General features: G+C 32.2%; 1 protein-coding gene across 1 annotated transcript; it reads right to left on the bottom strand.

Annotated features, from left to right (window-relative positions):
• Positions 1-4,292: 4,292 nt before the first annotated feature.
• LOC127725337 (uncharacterized) lies at positions 4,293-20,240 on the bottom strand. Its single transcript, XM_052232268.1, has 6 exons — positions 20,143-20,240; positions 12,246-12,302; positions 11,141-11,518; positions 7,854-8,150; positions 6,700-6,787; positions 4,293-4,911 (listed from the first exon to the last, which is right to left on the bottom strand). Exons 1-6 carry the CDS (start codon positions 20,183-20,185, stop codon positions 4,449-4,451), a joined length of 1,326 nt encoding a protein of 441 aa, XP_052088228.1. The 5' UTR covers positions 20,186-20,240; the 3' UTR covers positions 4,293-4,448.
• Between the last annotated feature and the right edge of the window lie 5,884 nt (positions 20,241-26,124).

The following is a 26,124-nucleotide window of genomic DNA, read 5'->3' on the forward strand; positions in this document are numbered from 1 at the left end:
TTTAGTCCAGTCGTTGTCGTTGGTTGTCGTCTTCTATAATTGTCTTTCGTTTAAGTTAGACCCTTAGTTTTCTATTTTGAATGTTTCACAATTGTTGTTTCCAAGAGCCTGACTGTATGTTATTGGTATTATTATATTGTTGTAGTACCGATCTGATGGGATAACCCCTTTCAAACTATTTTTTCAGTTTGTTCTTACGGTGTCCCAGATTAGGGAATAGTGGAACGCTCACAAACATGTTTAACCCAGCCACATTATTTGTGTGCCAGTCTACAAACCATAAACAGTGGTTGTCCTTGGCTTATATCTCAAAAACTAAAGCATTTAGAGCAAATCTGACAGGGTTAAAATGTTCATTAGGTCAAGTTCTATCAGCCCTGAAATTTTCAGATGAATCTAACAATCCATTGTTGTTTTGCTGCCACTAAATTGCTAATTTTAAGGAAATTTTGCAGTTTTTGGTTATTATCTTGAATATTATTATAGATAAAGATAAACTGTAAACAGCAAAAATGTTCAGCAAAGTAAGATCTACAAAATCAGTTTTATAGGACCAAAATTGTCAATTGACCCCTTAAGGAGTTATTGCCCTTTAAAGACAATTTTTCACAATTTGTTCATCTAGTTTGCTTACTTTAAAAAATCTTCTCCTTTGAAACTGCTGAATCAATTTCAGCCAAACTTGGGCTGAATGAGTTTTAGAGTATCTAGTATAAATTTGTATTTCATTTCCTTGCACGTCAAGAAACATAGCCACTATGGCTAAAATGGAACATAGGGGTAAAATAAGAACATTTAAATGGCATTTTTAAGCCACTCATTAATATATATTGAAAAGCAAAAAATAATCATTGATGAAAGATTTAAGCAAAAAATTACAGGTGAGCGATTCAGACTCTTGAGAGCCTCTTGTTATATTTTAAAATGAATAATATACACATATTATTGTTTATAATCATGGAGAATGCAAATTCATTTTTCATATTGCTGCGCATATTAACCAATATGATTGCAAGATTCTTGCTTCATAAGAATTTATACCTTATATAATTATTTGTTGAAAACTATTACTATATAAGACTCTTTCACCTTTGGCATCAATTAGAACTAACGCTTTTCATTTTGTGCATTTTCTTAAACGAAAAAACAACCTTATTTACACCAAACCAACTAATTATTTTTTATTCAGACATGCATGCGTAATCAACAAACACCACAAAACGAACTCTGCTAAATTATTATTGATGCCATGTTGTTCTAGAAGAGTCGGGATATACTGCTCTGTAACTGTTCTATTTCCGATTGTTAAAGCCTAGTCAAATGTGGATTTAAAACGTAACTTATTACGATCCATCATAATTTGTCTGAAACCAATTCCATAGCTGATAAAGACGTGACTGTATAAATACAAGATACTGAGGCCATTTTGATGTACACAATTTGCATGTTGAAAATCGCTTTCTCCTTTAAATTCAAAATGTTTGACATGAAAAAATGTGAAACAATTCAAACCAAAAAACCGACGGCGTGATTTATGACAAAATGATGCACATATATATGACAGACAGTAACCAAGGTCAACCACTAAATAACAGGCTCCTGACTTAGGACTGCCTGATATCTTTGATGAGGTTTTTATAAAGACAAAAGGCACAAAGTACCGATCTAATACTACTCTCAGTTTTTGAAAGCTTGTTCACATCCAATAACAACTAATGAATAAATCATGTTCTCCCAGACCAAATGACTTGAGAGAGAAATACTGCATTTATTTGTCTGTCTGTAATGTTTTACGGAACTATAAATGAAACGCTAATTTGATCAAGCTGTTTCAAATCCTTTCTGGAATATTTTTATACCCAATTGTTTATAGCGATCTTACACAAATATATATGCATTAAAGTCATACATCAACTGAGAGACAAAATGGCGAAATGAAACTATTTGAAAATCTGCATTTTTCTTACCACACATTTGTTCTTGTCATAGATGGTTAGATGATAAATCTAAAGAAAGGAGTTACTAGCTCTGTGCGTTTACTGCGGATTCAAAAATTGGTGAGTTTCTAGGCTTCATATGTAATAAATTTGAAAACCAAAATCATCTCAAAAATACTCAACCGGATGAAGACCACAATTACAGAAAGTTTTCTTATGTGGTACAAAGTTCTAGTCGATTGTTATTTCGTTACGTAAAATTATCTGACCAATATTGGGAAAAGTGTAGAAATTAATTTCGCGAAAACCGCTCAATCAGTTGGTAGTAGAAGTTAAATATTCAGACTTTTCCTTCAACGATTGGTACTTACCTTCACATATTAGTTTACTGTCGATTGGCAAAGAAACAATATTTAAGATCCATGTTCGCATGCAGACAAACTCTCTGTAGTTTTGAGGTTGAAGAAAAGTATAACAAAAATACCGAAATCCAAGGAAATTTAAAACGGGGAATTCCATTAAAACTGATAAAATTAAACGCTATCAATCAACGGAACAATTGAAAACAACTGCCATATTCCTGACTGGGTACAGACATTTTCCGAAGAAAATGGTGGGTTGCAGATTATTGCGCCAGAATTTTTACAAATTTGAAATATTTTTTAATAAAATATAGAAGATAGCTAACTTTTCAGTACACAATATCTAAGATTTATCGGTTTCAATGTATTATACCAATGAAAATTGAAAGGACATATAAATTATATAAACTTGTACACGTGATGTTTTTTTCCTGCATATCTTGTATACAAGAGCACCTCATAATCTTTTATGTGAACAGATGTACATAAATCAAACGAAAAAACAAACCAATTTTGTATTGCCAAATTTGGCGCCCCTAAAGGCAGTTTTATAAAAAGACTGAAAAAAAAAGTTTAAACAAGTATAAAGAATGATGAACATATGCATTGTTAAGAATAACATTTTATGATATACTTGTGTTTTCGGGTAAATTTGTGAGCAATTTAAACGCGATACGTACCGATTATCAGGTTGTCTGCAGATTGAAATTGTAAAATATTTGTCGATTGAGCGCAGCGATTGAGTTCTAAAAATCTTCATATTGTGTCGAGCAGCTGATATTTTACAATATAAATATGCAGACAACCAGATAATCGCTTTATCGGGTTGTATTTGCGTATTTTTCATGATAGAAACAAGTCGGTTTTTTTTTTTTTTTTGTTTCACCAGCAAACCGGAAGATGACTTGATAATTTCTGGTCAAACTTATCAACGTCGGTTCATTCATTATGACGTCGGTGATATGTCCGGGTCTAAGTTATTAAGGCCGGGTAAACGTATTTGACGTCAAAAAGTCGTGATATGCAATTTTATCATATACTTGTAGAAAATAATAGTATAATTGTATCCCTTGATAAAATTTATTTGTACATATATTTATTCATTAAATTTGAAGAATTGTCTTAGCCGTGTGATATGACTTTCGTTATCAACTGCTTCCGGTATATATCAACTGCTTCCGGTTTATATCAACTGCTTCCGGTAATTATCGCATGCCTTTCTTTAACGTTATCGCAAAAAAGTATTTCGACGTCATTCTGCAAATTGCGGAAAATAAACCTCAGTGGTACATTTTAGTGAAAAAAATAACTAAGTAGAATAAAAGACCGAATATTAGAAAACAGGAAAATGTATTATTAAACAATGCAAAACAAATATTATACAATAAATGAATTTTATAAAGTTTTAAAAAAGTTTTTCTTGTCTGTATGGCTTCTGCTGAAGTATATGATAAAAAGAACATAACATGTCATTTTTCATATCAGACCCCTTATCAGCCTATGGTCAAAATCATCCCTCGAGCCTGTCGGCTCTCGGGCTGATATTATGACCTAGGGCTGATAAGGGGTCTGATATGAACAATGCCATGTTACAATCTATATTTATTAAGAGCTAAGCAGAGTGATACAGACAGAGGGACGAACGATGAAATAAAATATAATAATCGTTTAAGCTGTATTATATAAACTCATGTATATCGAAATAACTACAATGCAAACAATGTTACTGCTTTGATGTTAAGTAATTGTTTACCATATAGCAATAATTTAATTTTGGGTGTAACGCGTCTTCTGATTGGCTGACGTTGTTTTGTTTATCAGCTCATAAACATAATTTTGTCATGTGACCGTGACGTCATCAACGTTTTTTCATGGTTTACTCCGATTTAAAATGGAATTTAGAATTAAATTATAAGAAATGACTGTAATATTTTTTCTGTCTATTCGAAATAACATAAAAAATGTGGTGCAAACTTTAAAATAACCCGCTACGCGGGTTATTCAGTGTGCACCACATTTTCAATATTACAGTCATTCCTTAAATATTATAGTTTTACATCATATTTTGTCTATTTTCGGGAATTCAAAGTTAAGCATAATAAGTTTAACTAACAATCTAAAAGTAGAGCGTCTTTATATTCTGTTTTTATTATTTATTCCCTTCATCAGGAGGTGTCACTCTCCTTTTGTTCACGACGGCATACGTTGCACTTGTAGAAGCTGTTTCTATATTTTTGACAGAGCTATTTGTTTTATGACTTTTATCAACAACTGCATACACACAACCACTTTCTGTAGGGGCATTTATATGTTCAACGCCATTATCTTCATTGACTTCTACAGCAGTATTGGTGACTTGATGTGTATATAGACTTGAATCTTGAATGTTTTTGTTGTCGTCAACTGTACTATAATCACCATCGTCTTCACCACTTATATGTCTAGGTATATCTCCATCTGCAGTAGAATAATTAACATCGATATCGGCATGCCGTTCGGACGAGACATACAGCACATTGTATTTCAGACCATCGTCGTCATCGCTGTCGGCGGCAGAGGAAGCTCTGGGGTTTGCACTGTTTTCCCCTTTATCAGAATGATGCGACTTTCTCCTGTAAGTGTATAATATATTGTGTACGTTTGAATAACAGAGTCGAAATCACAATTATTTCATATTTTTGTTCTCAATGTCAAATGGTTTTCAGTGGCGGATCCAGGATACGCCCCCCCCCCCCCTTTATTTTGATCGCTTAAAATTAAAAAAAATAATGTTTCTCACGATTATAGCAAATACTTTTTTTTTGCAAATATCGTTCAAAAGATTTTTAACCTAACTCCGCTCGGCCGTTTCTATTACGTTCTATGGAATTACGCCCCCTTTTAAAATCCTGGATCCGCACATGGTTTTTATACTTCTAATTTGATGAAACAATTCAATTGTATATCAAACAGAGCTATCATTTTTGCTTTGACTTGAATATAATCCATCAGCAATGTAAAAATGTAATGAGTTGTCGGAGGCGATACAATGCAGGCGGTGTTGTCGTTGGCGCATCTATAGCATGAGTTCGCGTTAAGTATGGTTACACATACCTTTTACGAACTAATTTTGAAAATGTTTGCACAACTCGTATAAAATTAGAAAACAATAGTATTAGTTAAATGTAAAATCAATAGCAAAATGAAATACATTAACTTTGTGATATAATACTACTGACATATAACTTTATTGTTCAGTCTTTAGTTTTTTTATGTTGTGTTTTGTATACTGTTTTTTGTCTTTTTGTCGTTTTTAGTTTTTTGCCATGACATTGTAAGTTTGTTTTCTACTAATGAGTTTGAATGTCCCTTTAGTTTCTTTCGCCTCCTTTTTTTTTATCACTAAGTTTTCTCTAATAAACATTTTTCAGATTTTGTTTTTTAAAACTAATTTGGTTATTTTATTGCTAAAAATTACAATTCTAGAAAATAAAATTTATAGAATTAAATCGAAAGTTTAAAGTTTCTTTTTGAGTCTTATTTCTCAAGTATAAGCACAGTAATCTAGGAAAACGTGCAATGAGTTGTCAAACCCGTAGCCTAAAACATATAGGTGTCTTTACAATATGTAAAGGACTTAAGCAACCTAAAGTCATTAAATTTCAATATCAAATATTTGCTGCTAACACTAAAATAATATGCAAAAATCAAACTAATTTCCAGTGCACTTAAGTAGACTAAGATTCACTTAGAAATGTACTTTTTGATAAATACTGAAAACATCAGAATTGTATATATTCCTAGTCACTGGAAAGCTAAATACAAGTTACAGATTTCTGACAAACCAGGAAAATTTTAAAAAGCCTGGCCTGTGACAGTTTACACATATTGAAATTAAAAAACTATTGATCTATACAGAGCTAATATTAACAACGAAATGAAGAATGTACCTTTGAACTATAATAATGTGAAAAGGAGGAGTTAGCATGGACCTCTAATTGTAAATTGGGAACAATTTAAATCCTAATTAACGTTGTTTTTTTTTTTTGCAATATACTATCACATTAAGAAATAAGCCTATTCGGGAAGAAAACAAAATATTTGCAGAATAGCGAAAGAAATCCTTTTCATGCTTCAAGAATATATCTGTCTTTAGAAATGTAAAAACGAAAAATCCTAGCATTATCGGGCAAATTATGGACTGGAGTATATTGCCCTTAAATACAAACGGAAGAGCCACTTTTATCATAAAAGCAATTTTCTCACCATTTAGATATTTGTGTTGAAGTACAGAATGTATAGGCCACATTCCAACTCTTGCTCAAGTATGAATTTCGGCACAGAATATAAGTTTCTACTTTAATATCTTGATTGTATAAAATAAACATGTTTTCCTTATTCAGTACAATTAATACATGTACCTTTTGCATAACACAATCAGAACTAGTAATGTTACAAATAGAACAAACCCACCACCTGCTCCAATAGCTATATAAAGTGTACTGTCACCTATAAAAGATATCAAAAGACTGGCTGAAAATTGTTTATACAAGATACAGTATGCTAAGTGTAATTCCAATGAAACACCATCCCCCAAACAAAAATTGATATAAAACAACCAATTGTCACCGACATAACGTTTTGTTCTGAGGACACATTTAATTTGACAATATTTGGTGAAAATGTGTGTATTTCTTTATTTTAAGTGGTTACTCTTTATAAGATCCTATGTATAATGTTGCTTATAGATCACAAATGTTTATACGGTTGCAAGTAGTACAATTTTTCCCTTTGTACTACAATACCAGAGTTTTTGCTAATTGCATGCATGACGTTTTGAAACGTTAGTTTAGATATAAGTGTATCTGTTTGCAAGTCCAAAAGGTTTAACTGAGATGAATGTAGCTATCACGCACGTCTTTCTCTCTTATTGGCTATGCTACCAAACTTTTATGGTTATGTGTATTACTTTGTCTTTGATCAGTCTATTGATTTAATACCATATCAAGCAAACGATACTTAATAATTTCAAATTAAATTAAGAAAACTGATAATTGATTTATCTGTTTATGCCGGCGCGGTTATCGTGATTACAGCTATATGTTTCGTATGTCTTCCTAACTTATCAGAAATGAAATCTTTTTTAATTTATTATGAACAGTTCTCCTCTTCTTTCTTGTCAACTATTTCTTGATTCGTATGAAGCAAAATGGATTCAGACGTTCTTCAGTAGAACGTCGATAGAAAGGGAACTGGCACTATGCTTTAACTATGATGAATCGTTTAACCCAAACCCTTGATTTATATGGGGTTAGTGTGATCAATTTTTTTTTATGTGTGGCATTGTGAAATTGTTAGTTTTATTGTTTTTTGTTTTCGTTTGACCCTATTTCTAAATTATTTCCTTTATGATATTCATATTTTTGTTTCTTAAACCAGCTTAAACAGTTTGACGTCGAACTGTGACAAGAATATTGCCAGATAATCAAACATATTTTTAAAACATCATAAAGAAGTAACGTCGAATTTAACGAAGAACCGAACATTGAGAAATATTCTCTAAGTCATTACTTACCATCAGAATTAGTCTTGTCATTTATGTTGGATGTATTAATCATAGGCGTAGGAGATGACATAAATGATGTTATTTGTTCCGAAGTTTTGAAATCGTTGTGAGTTGTCTGAGTCTGGGTTGGTATATCGCTGAGACTAGCCTGAGGGTGAGTTGTTATATCGCTGAAAGTTGTCTGAGGGTTTGTTGATGTATCGCTGAAAGTTGTCTGAGCGTGTATTGGTGTATCTATTGTAGTCGCAAGTGCCTGATTACCGCACGATATTTCTAGAGAACTAACTTCTTGGCCTGCGTTGTGATCTGTAGGTTGGACATTAATTATGAACTAAGATGTGCAAAGAAAAATGAACAAATATAAAGAGGTTGCAAAAATTCCTATATCAATGAAGGACAAGGAACTTCATCACAAATAAGACGACAAAATCATCAGTATAGTCCCTGTATACAAACAAACAGCTGGACACTATGACCTGTGTCTCAAATTTTTAAATTTTTGCCATAAAATATAAATAGAAAAAAAAATTGAAATGAAAGCATCAGTCTATTTCGAAGACCCTGCTTAAGGTTGGATAAGCTAGTCCTAACGAAAATATATACGGAGTGTTACAGGTTTTAGTTTTGCATGTTGTGCTTTGTGTACTGTTGTTAGTCTTTTCGTCGTTTTTCGTTTTTTGTCAGTCTGCTTTCGACTACCGGTATGACTTTGAATATCCCTTTGGTATCTTTCGCCTCCCTTTCATAAGATTTTCATTAAACAATAAATATGAAATTTAGGACCTAGCCACACGAACTCCTCCAAACAACGCGTTGAAATCAAATTATCACCAAGGTAATGCTTTAACCTATTTAACCCCGCCACATTATGTATGTGCCTGTCCAAAGTCAGGAGCCTCTGTTTCAGTGGTTGCCGTTAGCTGCTGTGTAACATATTTGTTTTCCGTTCATCATTTTATACATAAATTAGGCCGTTAGTTTTCTCGTTTGAATTGTTTTGCATTTATTAATTTGATATAACAAAATATAAATTTTATATTATTTTTATTTAGGAGATCTTTGCATGGATTCGGTTTCATCCTTCTCTATTTGACATAAAGGATATATAATAAGTGAAATGCTAAAACTGCTTAATATTTTTTTATTTTTTTTTTTTGCGTCGCTCATGATCCGCGATCTTTAACCTATTAAGCTGCTCAGATGACAGAAATTAAAACTCCAGATGTATATATCCGAGCATCACGTGACGACACAATCGTTCTTGGTCTCGCGCGTGGGTCTTTATTTTGAATAAACATTTTCCAATCAAAAATAGATATTGAAACAAATTGGTAAAGAAAAATGCAAGGATGAATTTAAGGATGTTTAATAAATCCTTGCATTTTCTTATTGAAATTTATAAAGGAACATGCCAGGGTATTTTAAGAAGGGGAAGCATTTCTTTTATCGTTGCAAGTTCCTATGTTCCGCGATCTTTAACCTATAAATAAACAGTTATTTAGCTGCTCAGATTTTACAAGTATGATCTGTTCAACAGAAATTAAAACTCCAGATGTATCTATCCGAGCATCACGTGACGACACAATCGTACTAGATCTCGCGCGTGAGTCTTTATTTAGAATAAAAAATTTCCAATCAAAAATAGATGAATTTAAGGATGTTTAATAAATCCTTGCATTTTCTTATTGAAATTTATAAAGGAACATGCCAGGGTATTTTAAGAAAGGGAAGCATTTCTTTTATCGTTGCAAGTTCCTATGTTCCTAGAAACACCAATATATATATCAATATAACTATTCATTTCTGTCTGACCTGAAAATGTTTAATATCAATTTATCAAAGATGCCCCCTTTTCCTCACTTATATTCGTTCGTTCTAATACACCTGGTCCCTTGCATGTACAACATAGAGAATCTAGTCCCCAAAACTGCTTCAAATAAAGGATAAAAGGGGATATTGCAGAAACATTAAACCTGTTAACAGAATTTTGAATATGCATTAGATATTTGTCACTTGACGTAAGATAAACTATCAATAAATGCGCCTTTTTGGGTTACGCAAACTTTTAATCAATCACTATTATGATTAAAAAATCATATTATTGGTAGATCAATTCACAATTCGTTATATCAATTTGAAAATCTGTTATATCAAATTAATAATTGGTTTCATCAAATCAATAATTTGTTATATCAAATTGATAATCTGTTTTATCAAATTAAAAATTTGTTATATCAAATTGGAAAAAGTAAATTGGCATGGCCCTAAAAGGCTTCCGTAGAAAAAGCAAAACTTATTAAAAAAACACAGAACTTTAAACCAAAAAGGACAACAAGTATAACTAAATCCGACCAAGGAATCAGAGCTTTGCATGGGCTGATTTATTCCTCAATTCAAAATAATTTCCCAAATAATGTAACAGCAAATTGTAATAACACAATGTCAAATAACCGTTTTTGTACTGATATTATACGGCATTACAGGTTAAGATTTTTAATTTGATATAAAATGACAAATGAGATAGGTTTTGGCCAATTTTATATTTTATCCGTCAAAAAATAAGATTTTAAGAAGTTCATACCCTACAACCAGTGAATACATATAGTGAAATATCAGTTTTAAAGAATTGATTAAATTCATTTCTGCTTCTGTTGTCGTTTGGTGAAAACTTGCTCACTATAATAAATATGTGAGAGAAAGGAATGCAGTGGAAATTTGCCATACGTACGTTTTGGGAAAATTAATTTTAATAAATGAAGTGTTTGGTAATCTAAATGTTATTTAATCACTACTGATAAATGGAAAGTTATACGGTATATGTCAATATTGTTAAACATAGATCGTGATCTTTCGAAAAATCAAGAATTCGGCATCTTTTAAAAAAATTAGTGTAGTCAATGCTTATACACTTTGTTTAAAAACTGATCAATGTAACAGTTATTATTGATATTTATGAGACTTTTAAAGATCTTCATAAATTTACAAGACAAATTTGTTGTCTTAATGTCAAATGATGCAATTCAACCATTTGTAGCAAAAACATCACATTTTTTATCGAAGAAGGTATTTTGTGTTATGATGTGTTTAATGCATAAGTTTAAATTGTTTTATAGTTATGTTATTTTTGGATGGGTACCAATATTTTAATTGTTATATTTAATTTGTAATTGCATATCATGTAATTATGTATTTATTGTGTTTTATATTGGTATGTGACACTATAATAAATTATTCTGATTCTGATTCTGATTATTATTGTAATTACTTGCATCAGAATGATCACTAAAGTAACGAACCTCTGGTTATCTGTATGCAGTATCCGACTGATAATTGTACGTCTACTACTCTGGATGTGAACTGTATATATTCATTTCTTAATAATGAAAACACTTGTGTTTGCTCTGTACTGCTACAATTAATAGGGAAGTTTTCAGGTAGTATACTATCGTTTGGTCTAATGTGATAAATATCTATTACCACCCCACACAAAGACTGCTCGGTGAAGTTGTTTAGTCGTTTGATAAACAGGTTTACAAAGCTGTTTGTATTCTTTACCGAGACAGAACAAGAACAATTATTTTCATGCTCTATTAAAGAAAGAAATACACCGTCAAAGGTAGCATTGCCATCTTCATCTTCCTCCACCACTGATGTTGATTGGCACATTTTCGCCACTGCAATTAGATATACATACTAGTATGTATAAAGAAAAATTTAAATCTACACTTATAAATCTGCCATTTTTATCTTGTATTTTCTTTTACCTTCAGATTTTTTTTAAATGAAACTAAGATTACAGTGTTCCACAAGATGGCGGAAAGGTAATTATGACAGAAAATTAAATAGCTACATTTCATATATATCTTGCTTTAAGTATTTTTCTTTATCTTATAGTTGTTATAGTTGTTAATATTGAACTACAGTTGATAAAGCAATTAAAACAACACCGCCAGAAACATCAAAACATTATGATAATATAAAATGTGCCTTGTGTTGTAGAAGTAACGTGCTTATTCATATTTTTGTTTATAGTCCACACCAGCTTTTGAACCAAACAAATAAATCAAACTTTTCAAAAAGTGTTTTTTGGAGCTTATTCGTTATCAAAATTGTTCATGCCAAGGTTGATCTGCTAAACTCTAAAAGTCCTTTAATTCACTATATATATATATATATATGTTTGTTTAATAGAAAATCAAAGGATATGGGGTATCCATTTATGATACAAAATCAGTACATGCACAACAAAAAAACACACAAAAAGCGAAGGAACAGCGCTTTTATTGCTTTTCTTCATCTCAAAGTCACAGTGAGGACTTCATCACGGAGAAAAAAAACTCTCACCTCACTGCAAGTTTCAATAATTGTTTTTTTGTTTGTTTCTATATACATGTAGTTTACCTCTCGTAGGTGTTGTTTTGTCATTATTGTTGCAAGTATCAATCACACATTCTGAAACTTAGAAAAACATAAAACTATTATGATCCTACATCAACAAAAGAATACAATTCTTCTAAAATTCACTTTCCTATGTACTAAATTCATTTTCAATGTAGATTAAGTTTCTTTTGAATATGGAAATTGTAAAGGATATCTCATTGCAATAGACTTTCAAGTGGATTAGTTTAAAATCCGTGATTTTTAGAATTGACCAAATTTTCGCAAGAGGACACAATACCCATATAAAAGCGGTTCAGCGCATGCATTTTTTGTAAAACATAATATATATCTAGTGCCATTATTTGAGGTTTAAATGAAGGTGTTTTTTCACCTTTTCTGTTTGCCTGACGCTTACTTATTAAACAAAAAAACTGTGACATATTTCAGAACTCAGAATTTTAATATCAGTTGAAGGTTTCGGCCTTAATATCCATCTGAAGCACCTAACACCAGCCCTGGATATGAATTAGTGTGTGTTGTTAATTTTTCACTTTACATTTTTTCTGATTATTAATTTTGTAGTCTCCTTGTCAGTTCCAGAAATTCAGGATATTGACATCGCTATTATAATACTTTATTAAGTGGCTTACTAGTGAGTCGTGATCAACAGAAACGTAACTCTTCGTATATGTAAGAGAATGATAATCCCTTTCTTCATGATTAAGTACGAGCGTTAGCGAGTACTTATCATGAAGTAAGGGATTATCATTCTCTTACAAACTTAGAATATTGTAAAGTGCTCAAGGCTCAAATGATCTATTCAAAAATTAGTTTCATTGTCAGTGCAATGTTTATAATTTGATGCATGACTTCCTTTTTGGGCATGTCATTTATGGATTAGTTTTAGTGATGTAAGGACTTTCATATCATTTGGGAAATATTTTTTTTTTTAAAAGCGTTATAGATATTAGGTGACACAACAGTAGAAAGAGAAGGTAGGAATTGGATATGTTTCTTGATTTTGAGTATGAATGTAAATCATGTAATATTTTAGTGAGGAATTATCCTTTTTTTTTATTTACAGTTTAAATCAATTTAATACATTTGAGTTACAACTAAATTTTATTTCACAGCCAATATTTTGGTCCGGCTTTTTACATCAAATAATATTTCATTATTTCAGGGAAATGTTCAAAAATAATGCCTTTAAAAGTTTTTAATATGTTCAAAATTAAATTCCTGTTTTTTTTTTATCAGAATATTGGAAATAACTATTCTTCCCAACCACTGATCAAGTAATCAAAGTTTTGGAAAGCTATAGATTTAGGTTATTTTTTTATCTGAAGGTTTTTTTTTCTTTTTTTTTTTCTTTGCTTTGGTATTGTTTAATTTTCTAGTAATTTGAAGTTATTAATATTTTCATAATAACATTCACGGTACCAATTTTACTGCACCAGTAAACTTCCAACTTATTTTGAGATTTGTGTTTGTTTCACAATTCAACTTTTAGTCAGTTTCAATCACTGTGTGATAAATCCTTCCAATCTGATAAATGTGCTTCAGGGCAGTTGTAACTCATTTATAGAAACTCTTTGTATTGAACTGTAAATAGACCCAAATAATAGGATAATCCCTTACTAAGAACATGATTTACATTCATTCTTCACAATTAAGAGGCATCCAATCCTACAATTTCATTGGTCGAGAGCACTTTGCTATATTCTAAAAACGATTAAGGTATACAAATCAAGAAAACTATTTTCGTTCCAATATTTCACCTTATGTGGTAAATGAGGATTGGAAATTTACATAAACCATTTATTTCTAAATTTGGTAAAGTCTGAGGTTAAGACAAGTGTCAGAATTAAGTTTAATGGTTTATCTATTGACAAAGATGTCATTTACATTGTTTGAATATGCTGGCATTGCCAAAAAATATTTAAATGCCAAATTCGTCACGGTTCGACCTTGCTTGAAGGAGTTATTTCCATTTAATTAAAGGGGAGAAAAATACCAAAAGGGGGGGGGGGTCAAAAACATAAGTCGAAGAAAATGAAAACACCATTGCCAAATGAAGAAAGTCGAATAGACAAACAACAGTGCACCAAACAAAACTTATTAGAAGAAATAAAATGGGATTATAAACACATCAAAGGCTGTCTATGATACAGATATTATTTAATATTCATTCAAATCGTCCTTATACTGTCAAATAAATAACTAAAACTGTACCAATAAATACCATAGTTTCATTAGCTTCCAAGCTTTATGTAACTCATGATTTCATTTAATTATATAATTCGATTCTTATTGAAAATATTCATTTCAACAGTATTTCCCATTATTTTCATGTCGACATAAACAAGAGGCTTCTGAATCACTCGCCTGACAAAAGTATTCCAAATTGATATTATTTTTTTATTTATCTTAATCCAAATCCTCTATTTCGAAACAAATTACTTATTCCTAGGAAAATACACTTTTTGAGTGCATCCAAGTTAAATCAAAGGTCAGTGGGTGATTTTCTCCAGTACCAGGATCTCATTGTTATTAACCTAATATAAAGAATTAGGATAAAAGAATATTTTTAAAGAAAGTTTCCATAGCATCCCCTTGTTCACACCCCTCCTTACATCAAATGGCCTTCACTAAAACGTCATTACAATATTAATGACCAGTGAAATAATTTGTACAGCTCCCACAATCACTTCTACTCTATCTATATAGTTTTTAAGATAAAATCACAATTAAGGGAAAAACTTCGTCAAACAGCCAATAACAGTTGGTACGTACAATTTATTTGTATATCTTGCTTTTCAGTAGTTGGTCAATACAAAAGTAATCTGAAATTTTCATATAGCTGTTTTGTAAATTATCATTCTGTGCATGTTTTATCTCTTTTAGATTTTCTCTTTTGGAGTGTTCGGGATATCAGACGATTTCTTGTAATTTACCTTATTTTCTTTAGCTATGCAGGGCATGCTGGTGGGTTTGTGGGACAAAAACACAATTAATGGCAATAGCTCACATTACATATTGGACTAAGTGAGCTATAGAAACGAAAGGGTGTGTTCCTAAAAAAAAGCTTGTGTCTTTTCTCAAAGTCAGGAACTTCGTCTGAAATAATTCACAGCTTATATAGATGGCAAAACACTTGTTAGCAGTTAAACAATTGTTGCCGAGAAGGTATCTTTTTCCATTTTTTTATCTTCTATTTTGCTTTATTGCGTTTAGGGTAAATAACTCACAGATGAATGCCACAAAGTTCTTTATATTTCTAATACATGTATATGTAATTATCTGTTAATTCACGTATTCGCTAATGCTAATGTTAATAGATATGGTCGGAAAGTTATGGACACTTATATAAAAATAAGAAGACGTGTTATGATTGCAAATGAGACAATTAGCCACCAAAGTCCAAAATGAAGTCGATGTAAGCAGTTATAGGCAACCGTACGGCCTTTGACAATGAGAAAAACGTGTACCGTATAGTCGGCTATAAAAGTCTCCGACATGAAAAATATGAAACAATTTAATAGAGAAAACTAACGGCCTAATTTATAACAAAACAATTTACGAAAAACAAATATGACTTAGACTGACACCCATACCCTACGCTGACTTAGAGAAATAGAGGGAGCGTACCTAAATTTTAAAATATACTGAATAAATATTTATAGGATTTCAATTTAAACACGTCCTAAAAACAGTTTCAAAAACGTTTAAGTTATATTCAAAACCCTTTTTTTTTTTTTGTTTGGTGGAAAAGGAAAAATTGTTGATTCCGTATAAGGATATAACTTCGATTTTCCATCTTTTATTTTTTCTGGTAAAAGTATCGTTCTTTTTGTTTTGTTTTGTTTTTTTATTTTTCTATAGGATGATAAACGAATGTTTTAATTACAACTGTTTACTAAGTAATGCTTGCGTATGTACTAAACTTTTGAACTTTTTTTTACCAAGATTAACGCTTTTACGATTCTCAAACACACAACGAAATATTACATCGAATAAGTGTAGTATTGTGTGTAAACCTTTGAACACGACTTAATTAGCGACCATCATTAGCATGTATTTGAATGTCAAGCTGCATACTTATTTTTCCCAGTGTTACCTTATTTTTTTAAGCATATGTCCATATAAAAATCAGGCAAAAAAAAAAGAGTTGAAAAACATAATCAATAATATTTTATAAATTTGGTTTGTCCGAAGTGCTTTTTTAGTTTACCTTCATCATTGATGTTGAAAACCAAATCATAAAAAAAGCCATTGATGCAAAGTATATTATAATAAATAGACAGACAGTGCATTACAATTCAACAGTCACCTCAACAATATTTTTACGTTGAAATATGCATCACCTTTGTCAATATACCTGAGCGCAATTTGACGATAAACCTTGTAGACTGTTAGATAACATAACATTAATACCCGTATTTTCCCAGAATGAACATGAAAAATGCAGGACATTTGCAATACACATCGTAAAATCATGGTTTCTGCCTTTGACAATTTTTGGTTCGTATTTTCAAATCCCAAGAGAAATAAACTGACGCCTTTTCGGTGAGGGTGTTAACTGTTGGATGGCAAGGTCCGGGTAATATAACCACTATTTTAAAAGAATCCTTACTATGCAGGAGTTGTGTTCAGGTAATTATAAATAAGAAGATGAAACAACTCTCCATGTAAGTCACAATGTATAAAAAGTTAACAATTATAGGTCAAAGTACGGCCTTCAACACAGAGCATTGGCTCACACCGAACAGCATGCCATAAAGGGACCCAAAATGACTAGTGTAAAACAATTCAAACAGGAAAACCAACGGTCTAATCTATATAAAAAACGAGAAACGAGAAACACTTATGAACACAACCACTGAACAACAGGCCTCTGACTAAGGACAGGTGCAGAAAAATGCAGCGGGTTTAAACGTTTTAAATTGCGAATGGTTCTTATTTAATGATATACTTTATAATGTAAATTACAGTGTGTAAACGGGTTTTAGCTGCTCGATGTATACACTTTATAGTATCTAAAAATACATGTTACTGGAAATTTGCAGTCATTGCAGAAATAGCATAAAATAAAATGTTTGATATAAATACTTCTAAATCAAAATATATATATATATATATATATATATATGGCAATCGCCAAAGGCAGTCAGCAGGATTTAAGAACATCCGTTGTCCGACCTGCTAGTCAAATGCGTTTTGTTAAAATATACTTTTTCACTTTTTTGGTCTTTTGGAAAATGTTGTTTGTGCTGTATTTAGACCCCTCTACCAAGAAATTTTTTTTGCATGTACACGTATAAAAAATGCGGTTTTTGTCCAACGCAATCATAGGTTTGAACGTTGTTTTTAATTTAGACTTGTTTATATTTTTTGGTTTGAGCTTGTATTTTATTTGCCTTCGGGTTTGTATGATTCATTCACCCTATTTCGACTCTTCAAAATTCAAGAGTCTATCCTAAATTGAGGTAAATTATATGGTCTTCCAAATACCGTTTCGATTTCTAACATTACTGAAGAGACATTAATTGTCGAAATCCGGATATGGTGTACTAATTTTTGCACCTTTTTTTTGCGGTTTACCATCTTTTCCGCAAGTTTATTGTTTTCTGTTTGATACTAGATTAATAGTTAAGATCTATTTTGTTACATCTGGTGATCCGTTTATTTGGCAATCGCCAATGGCAGTCAGCAGGATTTAAGAACATCCGTTGTTCGACCTGCTAGTCACATGCGTTTTGTTAAAATAGACTTTTTTCACTTTTTTGGTCTTTTGGAAAATGTTGTTTGTGCTGTATTTAGACCCCTCTACCAAGAAATTTGTTTTGCATGCACACGTATAAAAATTGCGGTTTTTTTTTTTCGAGCCTGCGACTTTTGTCGCAGAAAGCTCGACATAGGGATAGCGATCCGGCGGCGGCGGCGGCGGCTTAAGCTAACTTCTTAAAAGCTTTATATTTTAGAAGATGGAAGACCTGGATGCTTCATACTTTGTATATGGATGCCTCATGTTACGAAGTTTCCGTCAGTTACATGTCCAATGTCCTTGACCTCATTTTCATGGTTCAGTGACTACTTGAAAAAAAAGTTCAGATTTTTTGTAATGTTAAATTCTCTCTTATTATAAGTAATAGGATAACTATATTTGGTATGTGCGTACCTTGCAAGGTCCTCATGCCCGTCAGACAGTTTTCACTTGACCTCGACCTCATTTCATGGATCAGTGAACAAGGTTAAGTTTTCGTGGTCAAGTCCATATCTCAGATACTATAAGCAATAGGTCTAGTATATTCGGTGTATGGAAGGACTGTAAGGTGTACATGTCCAACTGGCAGGTGTCATCTGACCTTGACCTCATTTTCATGGTTCAGTGGTTATAGTTAAGTTTTTGTGTTTTGGTCTGTTTTTCTTATACTGTATGCAATAGGTCTACTATATTTGGTGTATGGAATGATTGTAAGGTGTACATGTCTAGCTGGCAGGTGTCATCTGACCTTGACCTCATTTTCATGGTTCAGTGGTCAAAGTTAAGTTTTTGAGTTTTGGTCTTTCTTTCTAATACTGCATGCAATAGGTCAGCTATATTTGGTGTATGGAATGATTGTAAGGTGTACATGTCTAGCTGGCAGGTGTCATCTTACCTTGACCTCATTTTCATGGTTCAGTGGTCAAAGTTAAGTTTTTGAGTTTTGGTCTTTTTTTCTAATACTATATGCAATAGTTCAACTATATTTGGTGTATGGAAATATTTTATGATCTATATGTCAGTCACGCAGGTTTTATTTGACCTTGACCTCATTTTCAAGGTTCATTGCTCAGTGTTAAGTTTTTGTGTTTTTGTCTGTTTTTCTTAAACTATAAGCAATAGGTCAACTATATTTGTTGTATGGAAGAATTGTTAGCTGTACATGCCTGCCTAGCATGGTTCATCTGACCTTGACCTTATTTTCATGGTTCATTGGTCAATGTTTAGTTTACTTGGTTAATGTTAAGTTTATGTGACAGTTGTAATAAAGCTTTATATTTAGGACTATCAACATAATATCAATGATTAGTAAAGAAGGCGAGACATTTCAGCGTATGCACTCTTGTTCAACACAATCATAGGTTTGAACGTTGTTTTAAATTTAGACTTGTATAAATATATATACCTATGCTGCTTGATTTGTAGTCCTAGAGTATAATTAGAATATAACAAAGTGTTCTCGACCAATGAAATTGTAGGATTTGATGTCTCCTAATTATGATGAATGAATGTAAATCATGTTCTTAGTAAGGGATTATCCTATTATATGGGTCTATTTACAGTTCAAAACAAAGAGTTTCTATAAATGAGTTACAACTGCTCCGAACCACATTTATCAGCTTGAAAGGATTTATCACACAGAAAAGAAAGTTATGCATCAATTATAAACATTGCACTGACAATGAAACAAATTCTTGAATACATCCAATCAAGAGATCATTTGAGCCAGACCATTGAGAAGCGAGTACCAACAAAAATGACTCAAGGTAGACACACTCACCCATGGATGAACACAGCAATAAGAAGTAAGATCAACCAAAAACAAAAGCGCACAAGAACGCTAGGAAAATCAAAAAGAAAAGAGACCAGGACAGATACAAGAGACTAAGACAAGAAGTACAATGGGAAGTAAGACAAGCCAATAAGAAATACATGGAAGAAGTCAGCTCCAACTACAAGAAAAACTCCAAGAAATTCTGGTCCTATATCAAAAGCAAAGGTCTGGAATGGACAGGAATAGCACCATTAAAAAACAAAAATGGGATTCCTCCAAAGCGATCATAGGTTTGAACGTTGTTTTCAATTTAGACTTGTATATATAGATATATATATATCTGTGTTTATAGCAGAATACAAATTTAATTTATTTCATACCTTTTACGATAAGCAGAATCCATTTTATCACCAAGAGAAGCATTTTACTGTCAATGTCAACAAGGAAGTACTTAACTAGTTAAACATCATGTAGGTGGTTTAAACAACTAAATGCTTGAACAAGTCTTTTCAAACAATTGACTTTTGTATTAAAATATATGACGACTTTTGTAAGAAGATGTCAAGTATATAAAATCTATGTCGGTAAAACGACTAGAATTGTAGATGAAAAGGGAACACTCGAGAAGCTGTTTTGTAAATAATTTATTTCTAAAATTTTCTTTTGTTATGTTTCTTTTTTTTTTCTTTCTTTGAGAAACCAGTATCACAAGTGCAGGTAGTATGATGTGTGTGTGTTGTACCTGCACACATACAATTATATTTACTATTATGGCTACCACAATAACTGTTATTCTTGTTAGACAATACACGTAGGTCATTTGGTTTGCGTGGAACTAACATATGTTTGTTTAAAACATGTTCATTTTAGTTTTGGAAAACATTAAAATTGAGAATGGAAATGGGGAATATGTCAAAGAGACAACAACCCGGCCAAAGAGCAGATAACAGCCGAAAGCCACCAATTGGTCTACAACGCTGCGAGCAAATCCCGCACCCGGAGGGGGTCCTCAGCTGGCCTCTAAATAAAAATGTGTACTAGTTCAGAGAAAATGGATGTCATACTAAACTCCAAAACATATAAATGAACTAAAATTAAAAAATCATACAAGACTAACAAAGGCCAGAGGCTCCTGACTTGGGACAGGCGCAAAAATGCGGCGGGGTTAAACATGTTTTGTGAGATCTCAACCCTATACCAATAGCCAATGTAGAATAAAGAAACACACAGCGATATGCACATTAAAACTCAGTTTAAAAGAAGTCCGAGTCCGATGTCAGAATAGGTAACAAAAGAAACTAAGCAAAATGACAATGATACATAAATTAACAAAGGACTACTAGCAGTTACTGACATGCCAGCTCCAGACCTCAATTAAACTGATTAAAAGATTATGTCTTCATCATATGAAAATCAAACACAATCCCTCCCGTTAGGGGTTTAGTATCATACCATCATACAATATATGAGAAGAACATAATCCGTATCATGCCAACAACTGGTTTTAGAATAAATTTGTTTATTTCCGATGCAAAGACCCTATAAGTGAATCAATATTAATACCAAAATATGCAATCCTTAATGACTTGACAACAGTATCGTAACTATATCCCTTCCGAATAAGTCTGTTTAAACCACATTCCAATGTCACAAAACGAACTCTGACAAAATTATGATTTATTCCATGTGCTCTAGAAGAGTCAGTACATACTGTTCTGCAACTGCCCTATTTCCAAGTTTTTATCCTAGTAATTTGTAATGTCCAAGTCAATCTAGGCGTCAAGAGAGAATAATTAAAACACTTCAACATTCGTATAAAAGCAATTCCATGTCTTGATAAAGTGGACAAATAATTTTAGAAATTATAAGATACCAAAGCCAAATTGATGAACCTGAACCAAATTCGCATTTCGAAAACTAGTTTCTACTCGGTCATGCCAAGTTTAAGCAAAACAATTTACATGCGAATTTTAATACTAACTTTTATTAACGAAGGATGATTCAAATTCAAAATTGATGAAAGGAAAACAACAAGAAACATATAAAAGTGAGGAGATATGATATGATTACCAATGAGAAAGCTATCTACCAGAGACGTTAGGGTGTGTATGTAAACACCTATTGAGGTATAGGTCTCAGTACAGCATTCGACAATGAGTAAAACTCATACCATGTTGTAATTAATAAAACGTCTCCAAATGACAAAAGTAAACCTACCAATTTCTTATTCTTAAATTCGCTTACACGATTTTATCTTATAAAACAACAAAGAAATACTTTACAAAATAATAAAAAATCGCATTCGTATAAATGTTTTTCAACTTTTATCATTGTTTTAAATTAGCTACTTCCCTCTATATTTAAACCTTTTCAGGAGGAAGGTCAGAAAATGAAATGCTATTTCTAAGTGTGTCGTAACCATCATCGTTTCGGGTATTAGTATTTGCTCCACAAACCAACAGTATATCAACAACATAAACTGATGGAAATTTCATCAGAGAAACATCTCCTACTTTAGATATATTGGGATCTACTGCTAAGTGTAATAATGTCTGATTAGTTATTCCCCTTGGATCAAGTTGAACCAAGTATTTAACTTGTTCTAGAAAGTCTAATCGATCATTCACGCTTCCGCCTAGAAACTGGAAAAGTCGGATTAAATGCAATGTTAACTTCATTAGATACTGAATATTCGCTTGTTAAATTATACCAATTGGGCTTATGGTGCGAATACTTTTACCACCATCAATCTGGCTAACAATCAAATTGAATACATCAAAAACATCGGTCATCTTCACCTGGAATATTAAAAAACTATTTATAAAATTTAAAAAAAAAATAGAATATAGACTTTCACATTTCTACAGTTAATAAATTGTATTGCTGTACTGTTACACAATAGTCCTAAGTTCAGCACCCCAAACATGTTAAACAAAGTAACTGTCTTTGTGTGCATGTTCCAAGCTATGATCCTATAATCCAGTTTTTGTTGTTGGTTACTGTCTGCCATAATTGTTGTTTCACATCTGGCATCAAAGGGTCTGTTATAAAAGAGATACGAAAGATACTAAAGAGATATTCAAACTCATAAGTTGAAAACAGACTGACAATGTCATGGCAATAACAAAAAAAGACGCAAGACAAACTACAAAAACCATGAAAGACAACTATAGCTAGCATTTTGTTTTTGTTCTACTCATTGTTAATAGCCGTTCTGCGACTTGAAATTTTCTTTGGTTGATTGTTGTCTCGTTGACAACCATACCACAAATCCTTATTGTTAAAAAATAAAAATAAAAATCCCTTGTAGACTTTTTCAGATATATATATATCGATGATGTTCTTTAACTAAATAATCCGAATTTCAATGAGAACTTACATTCATAACAGTGAACAAGAAAAATAGGATAGTTGTGTATGTAGGGAATGCAAAGACGACAGCAATCTAACAAAATATAAAACTAAAAAACATAATTAACAAGATCTTCTTTATATTTAGATTCCTTTTTAGAATAAAGACACATATGAACGACTCATAAATTGCTTCTACATACGTATGACAAATTGTATGATTTTATTTTTCCTGTTGTATACTTTCTTAAAATCTCCCTCTTCCGAATCCTATTTCGTTTACATAACTATCTTATTTGATAAGATATGAAAATTTAAGCTTTCTATAAAAATTATGAGTCGGGGTTTTCATTAAAAAAGGATTCTCTCGTGGTTATAAGGTAGTCATCGATATCATCAACTACACCATTACAAACTGTTTTGTAGAATCATTGTCTTCATTTTCAAGATCACTAGCATTCTTTTTACGCTATAAAAGCTTGCGACTGTGTGCATATTTTGATACCAGATTATTTGGGTTTTTTTTATTAGACAATTGCCTAATGAATTAAAGAATACAGAAATGAATTGAGACATTCCTCTCAATAATCTTTACTTTTTCCTCAATTTTGATTTGTAATATATTGTCTATATAGATAAAAAGACCTCATATAGATACTGGTTGTTTTCAAATTTCTGCAGGAAACATCCTAACAAATATGTTATACCATCGACGAACCTTCACTCACATCTACATGTATCATGCCATTTCTATTAGCTTCATTCCCATTCCCATTCTGTACCTGGTACTTTGATCTTTGAAATGACGAAATAATTTACCTGTTCCTTAATTTTCTTGTGTATCCATTTAGTTTGCATTTTACAAAAAATATCAACTAAACTTATTGCACATTTGATACTGTCGTCGTTTAAAGGATCGTCTTCTTTATATCTCAGCGTGTATGCGTATTTCCAAAGTGCCACACATCGCTGAAAGTATCCATTATCGCCATACAAAGTACCACGGAAAACGATTTGTGCAATTGTTACAGGATGATTCCCGCCATAAATTCGGAAATATTTTAACAGTGCCTGCATGTAAAGGTCATTTGGGTCAGTGAGTTGACGTAAAGAATCTATAGAAGTAATTGCAACTGCATACTGAAGTAAGATATCGGTGTCACGTTCATTACCGGATCGGTCATGCTATTAGTCACTTCAAAACGCAGCTTTAATGCTGTTTCATTAAAACACATCGTGTGACGTCATCGTCTACCAACAGAACAATCTAATAAATCAAATGCATCGCATTTTTCTTCCACTGGAAATTTATAAGTATCTAGAAAGTACTTCATAACAGACGAACTGCCTCTAATAGCAGCAATTTTAAGGGGTGTTTCTTGGTAGTTTGTTTTGGCGGTCATCGAACCTCCATTCCGACATAATAACATAACGGTTTCTAACTTAATAGCATGTGCAGCGTAATGTAAGGCCGTATATCCATCAATACTTGAAGTGTTAACACTTGCTCCTTTAGAAATAAGATATGCGCATAGTTCCGTGCTAGCTATGGTTGCCATTAAACACGAATATCCCTTTTTTGTAATCTTCCTGATGTCTGCACCATGCTCTACGAGAAATTCGACTATAGGTATATTTAGTAATTCACAGGCCGATATTAATGGCGTCGACTGTGCACTGGTAGGCCAGTTAATGTCTGCACCATGTTCAATCAGAAGTTTTATTATATCAAGCCCATTTTCAGGACCCGTAGCGCACCATAAAGGTGGAGCTTCAATATCGTTTTTCAAACTATGGATTTTAAATAACCCTTTCTGTTCAACGTCAGGGTCGCATTCGTCCAAGAAATATTTCACAATATCTGTGCTACCCTTTAAACATGCAAAATATAATGCAGGCTTTCCGTCGATTTCAAAAGTTACTATTGATTGTCAACATACATAATGTTGTGATGATTTTGTAAGGTTTATTTTCATCAATACATTTGTGTATAATCCTTGCATACTTTTCAATTTCAGAATTACTCAGTGCAGCTGACATATTTATTCACTTTAACATATACCTTTAGAAACGATAGTTAAAACAGCTGATCAGCACCAAGCGATATGCGAGTCCTTGTCTGTAAAGTACCTTTAACTCGTACATGTATCAATAATCATAAAATCTTATTTCATCATAATCATTACAACCGATTAAAAGTGTTTATGAAATCATGCGTCGAACAAATAATTCAGTATATTAGACTATATATCCTTTGGTAATTTTAAGTTCCGTGTCAGTTGATCCATATTGACAATTTAAATCTATATCTACCTGCTCTAATTATCACAATAATTGACCTTGCCCGACGTGATATATGTCAAATAAACTAACGTGATGCAGACGATAAAAGACCAAAATGAAATACGTAATATTTACTAGTATGATGCTCTTCTTTTTAATGTTATTCAATGTTGATGTAATTTCTGGTAATAGTTATCCATTTTTTAATCTACATATTCTCAATGATATTAATGGCATAAAAGGCCTTAAATGTTTGCAACAACTGAAGAACTCCATGCTATTTTTCATTACTGCAAATACCATATGTGCACAATTTGCAAGGAAAGATAACACCCATATTGATGAAGCAAACAGTTTTATAGGTGGACGTATACCTTAAATGTGAACCGGTTAAATGTAATGTTAAATCTTTCAAAATAATGACATGTAGATTTATTATTGCGGATCGAGAAGTCGAGATAATTAGAAATCAACCAGGTAAATGACTGGTAACATTCAATTGAGCGAACCATTCAAGAGTGGTGTACACCCGGGGCACATCCATTGACTATCTATAGCTAGCAGTAGACACCTAAATTGAACCTCTGACCCGCAGTAGACACAGGAATACCACCATGGACAGTTGGTAGACAGGAATACAAACAGTTGTCCAGTAGTGTACACCGGGGTAATTATCTCTTTCATTTACTTTTTATAGTTTATCTTCTGTTTCCCGGTTAGCAGACATT

The sequence above is a fragment of the Mytilus californianus genome, unplaced genomic scaffold (assembly GCF_021869535.1).
Source record: "Mytilus californianus isolate M0D057914Y unplaced genomic scaffold, xbMytCali1.0.p SCAF_15, whole genome shotgun sequence".
NCBI classification, from domain to species: domain Eukaryota; kingdom Metazoa; phylum Mollusca; class Bivalvia; order Mytilida; family Mytilidae; genus Mytilus; species Mytilus californianus.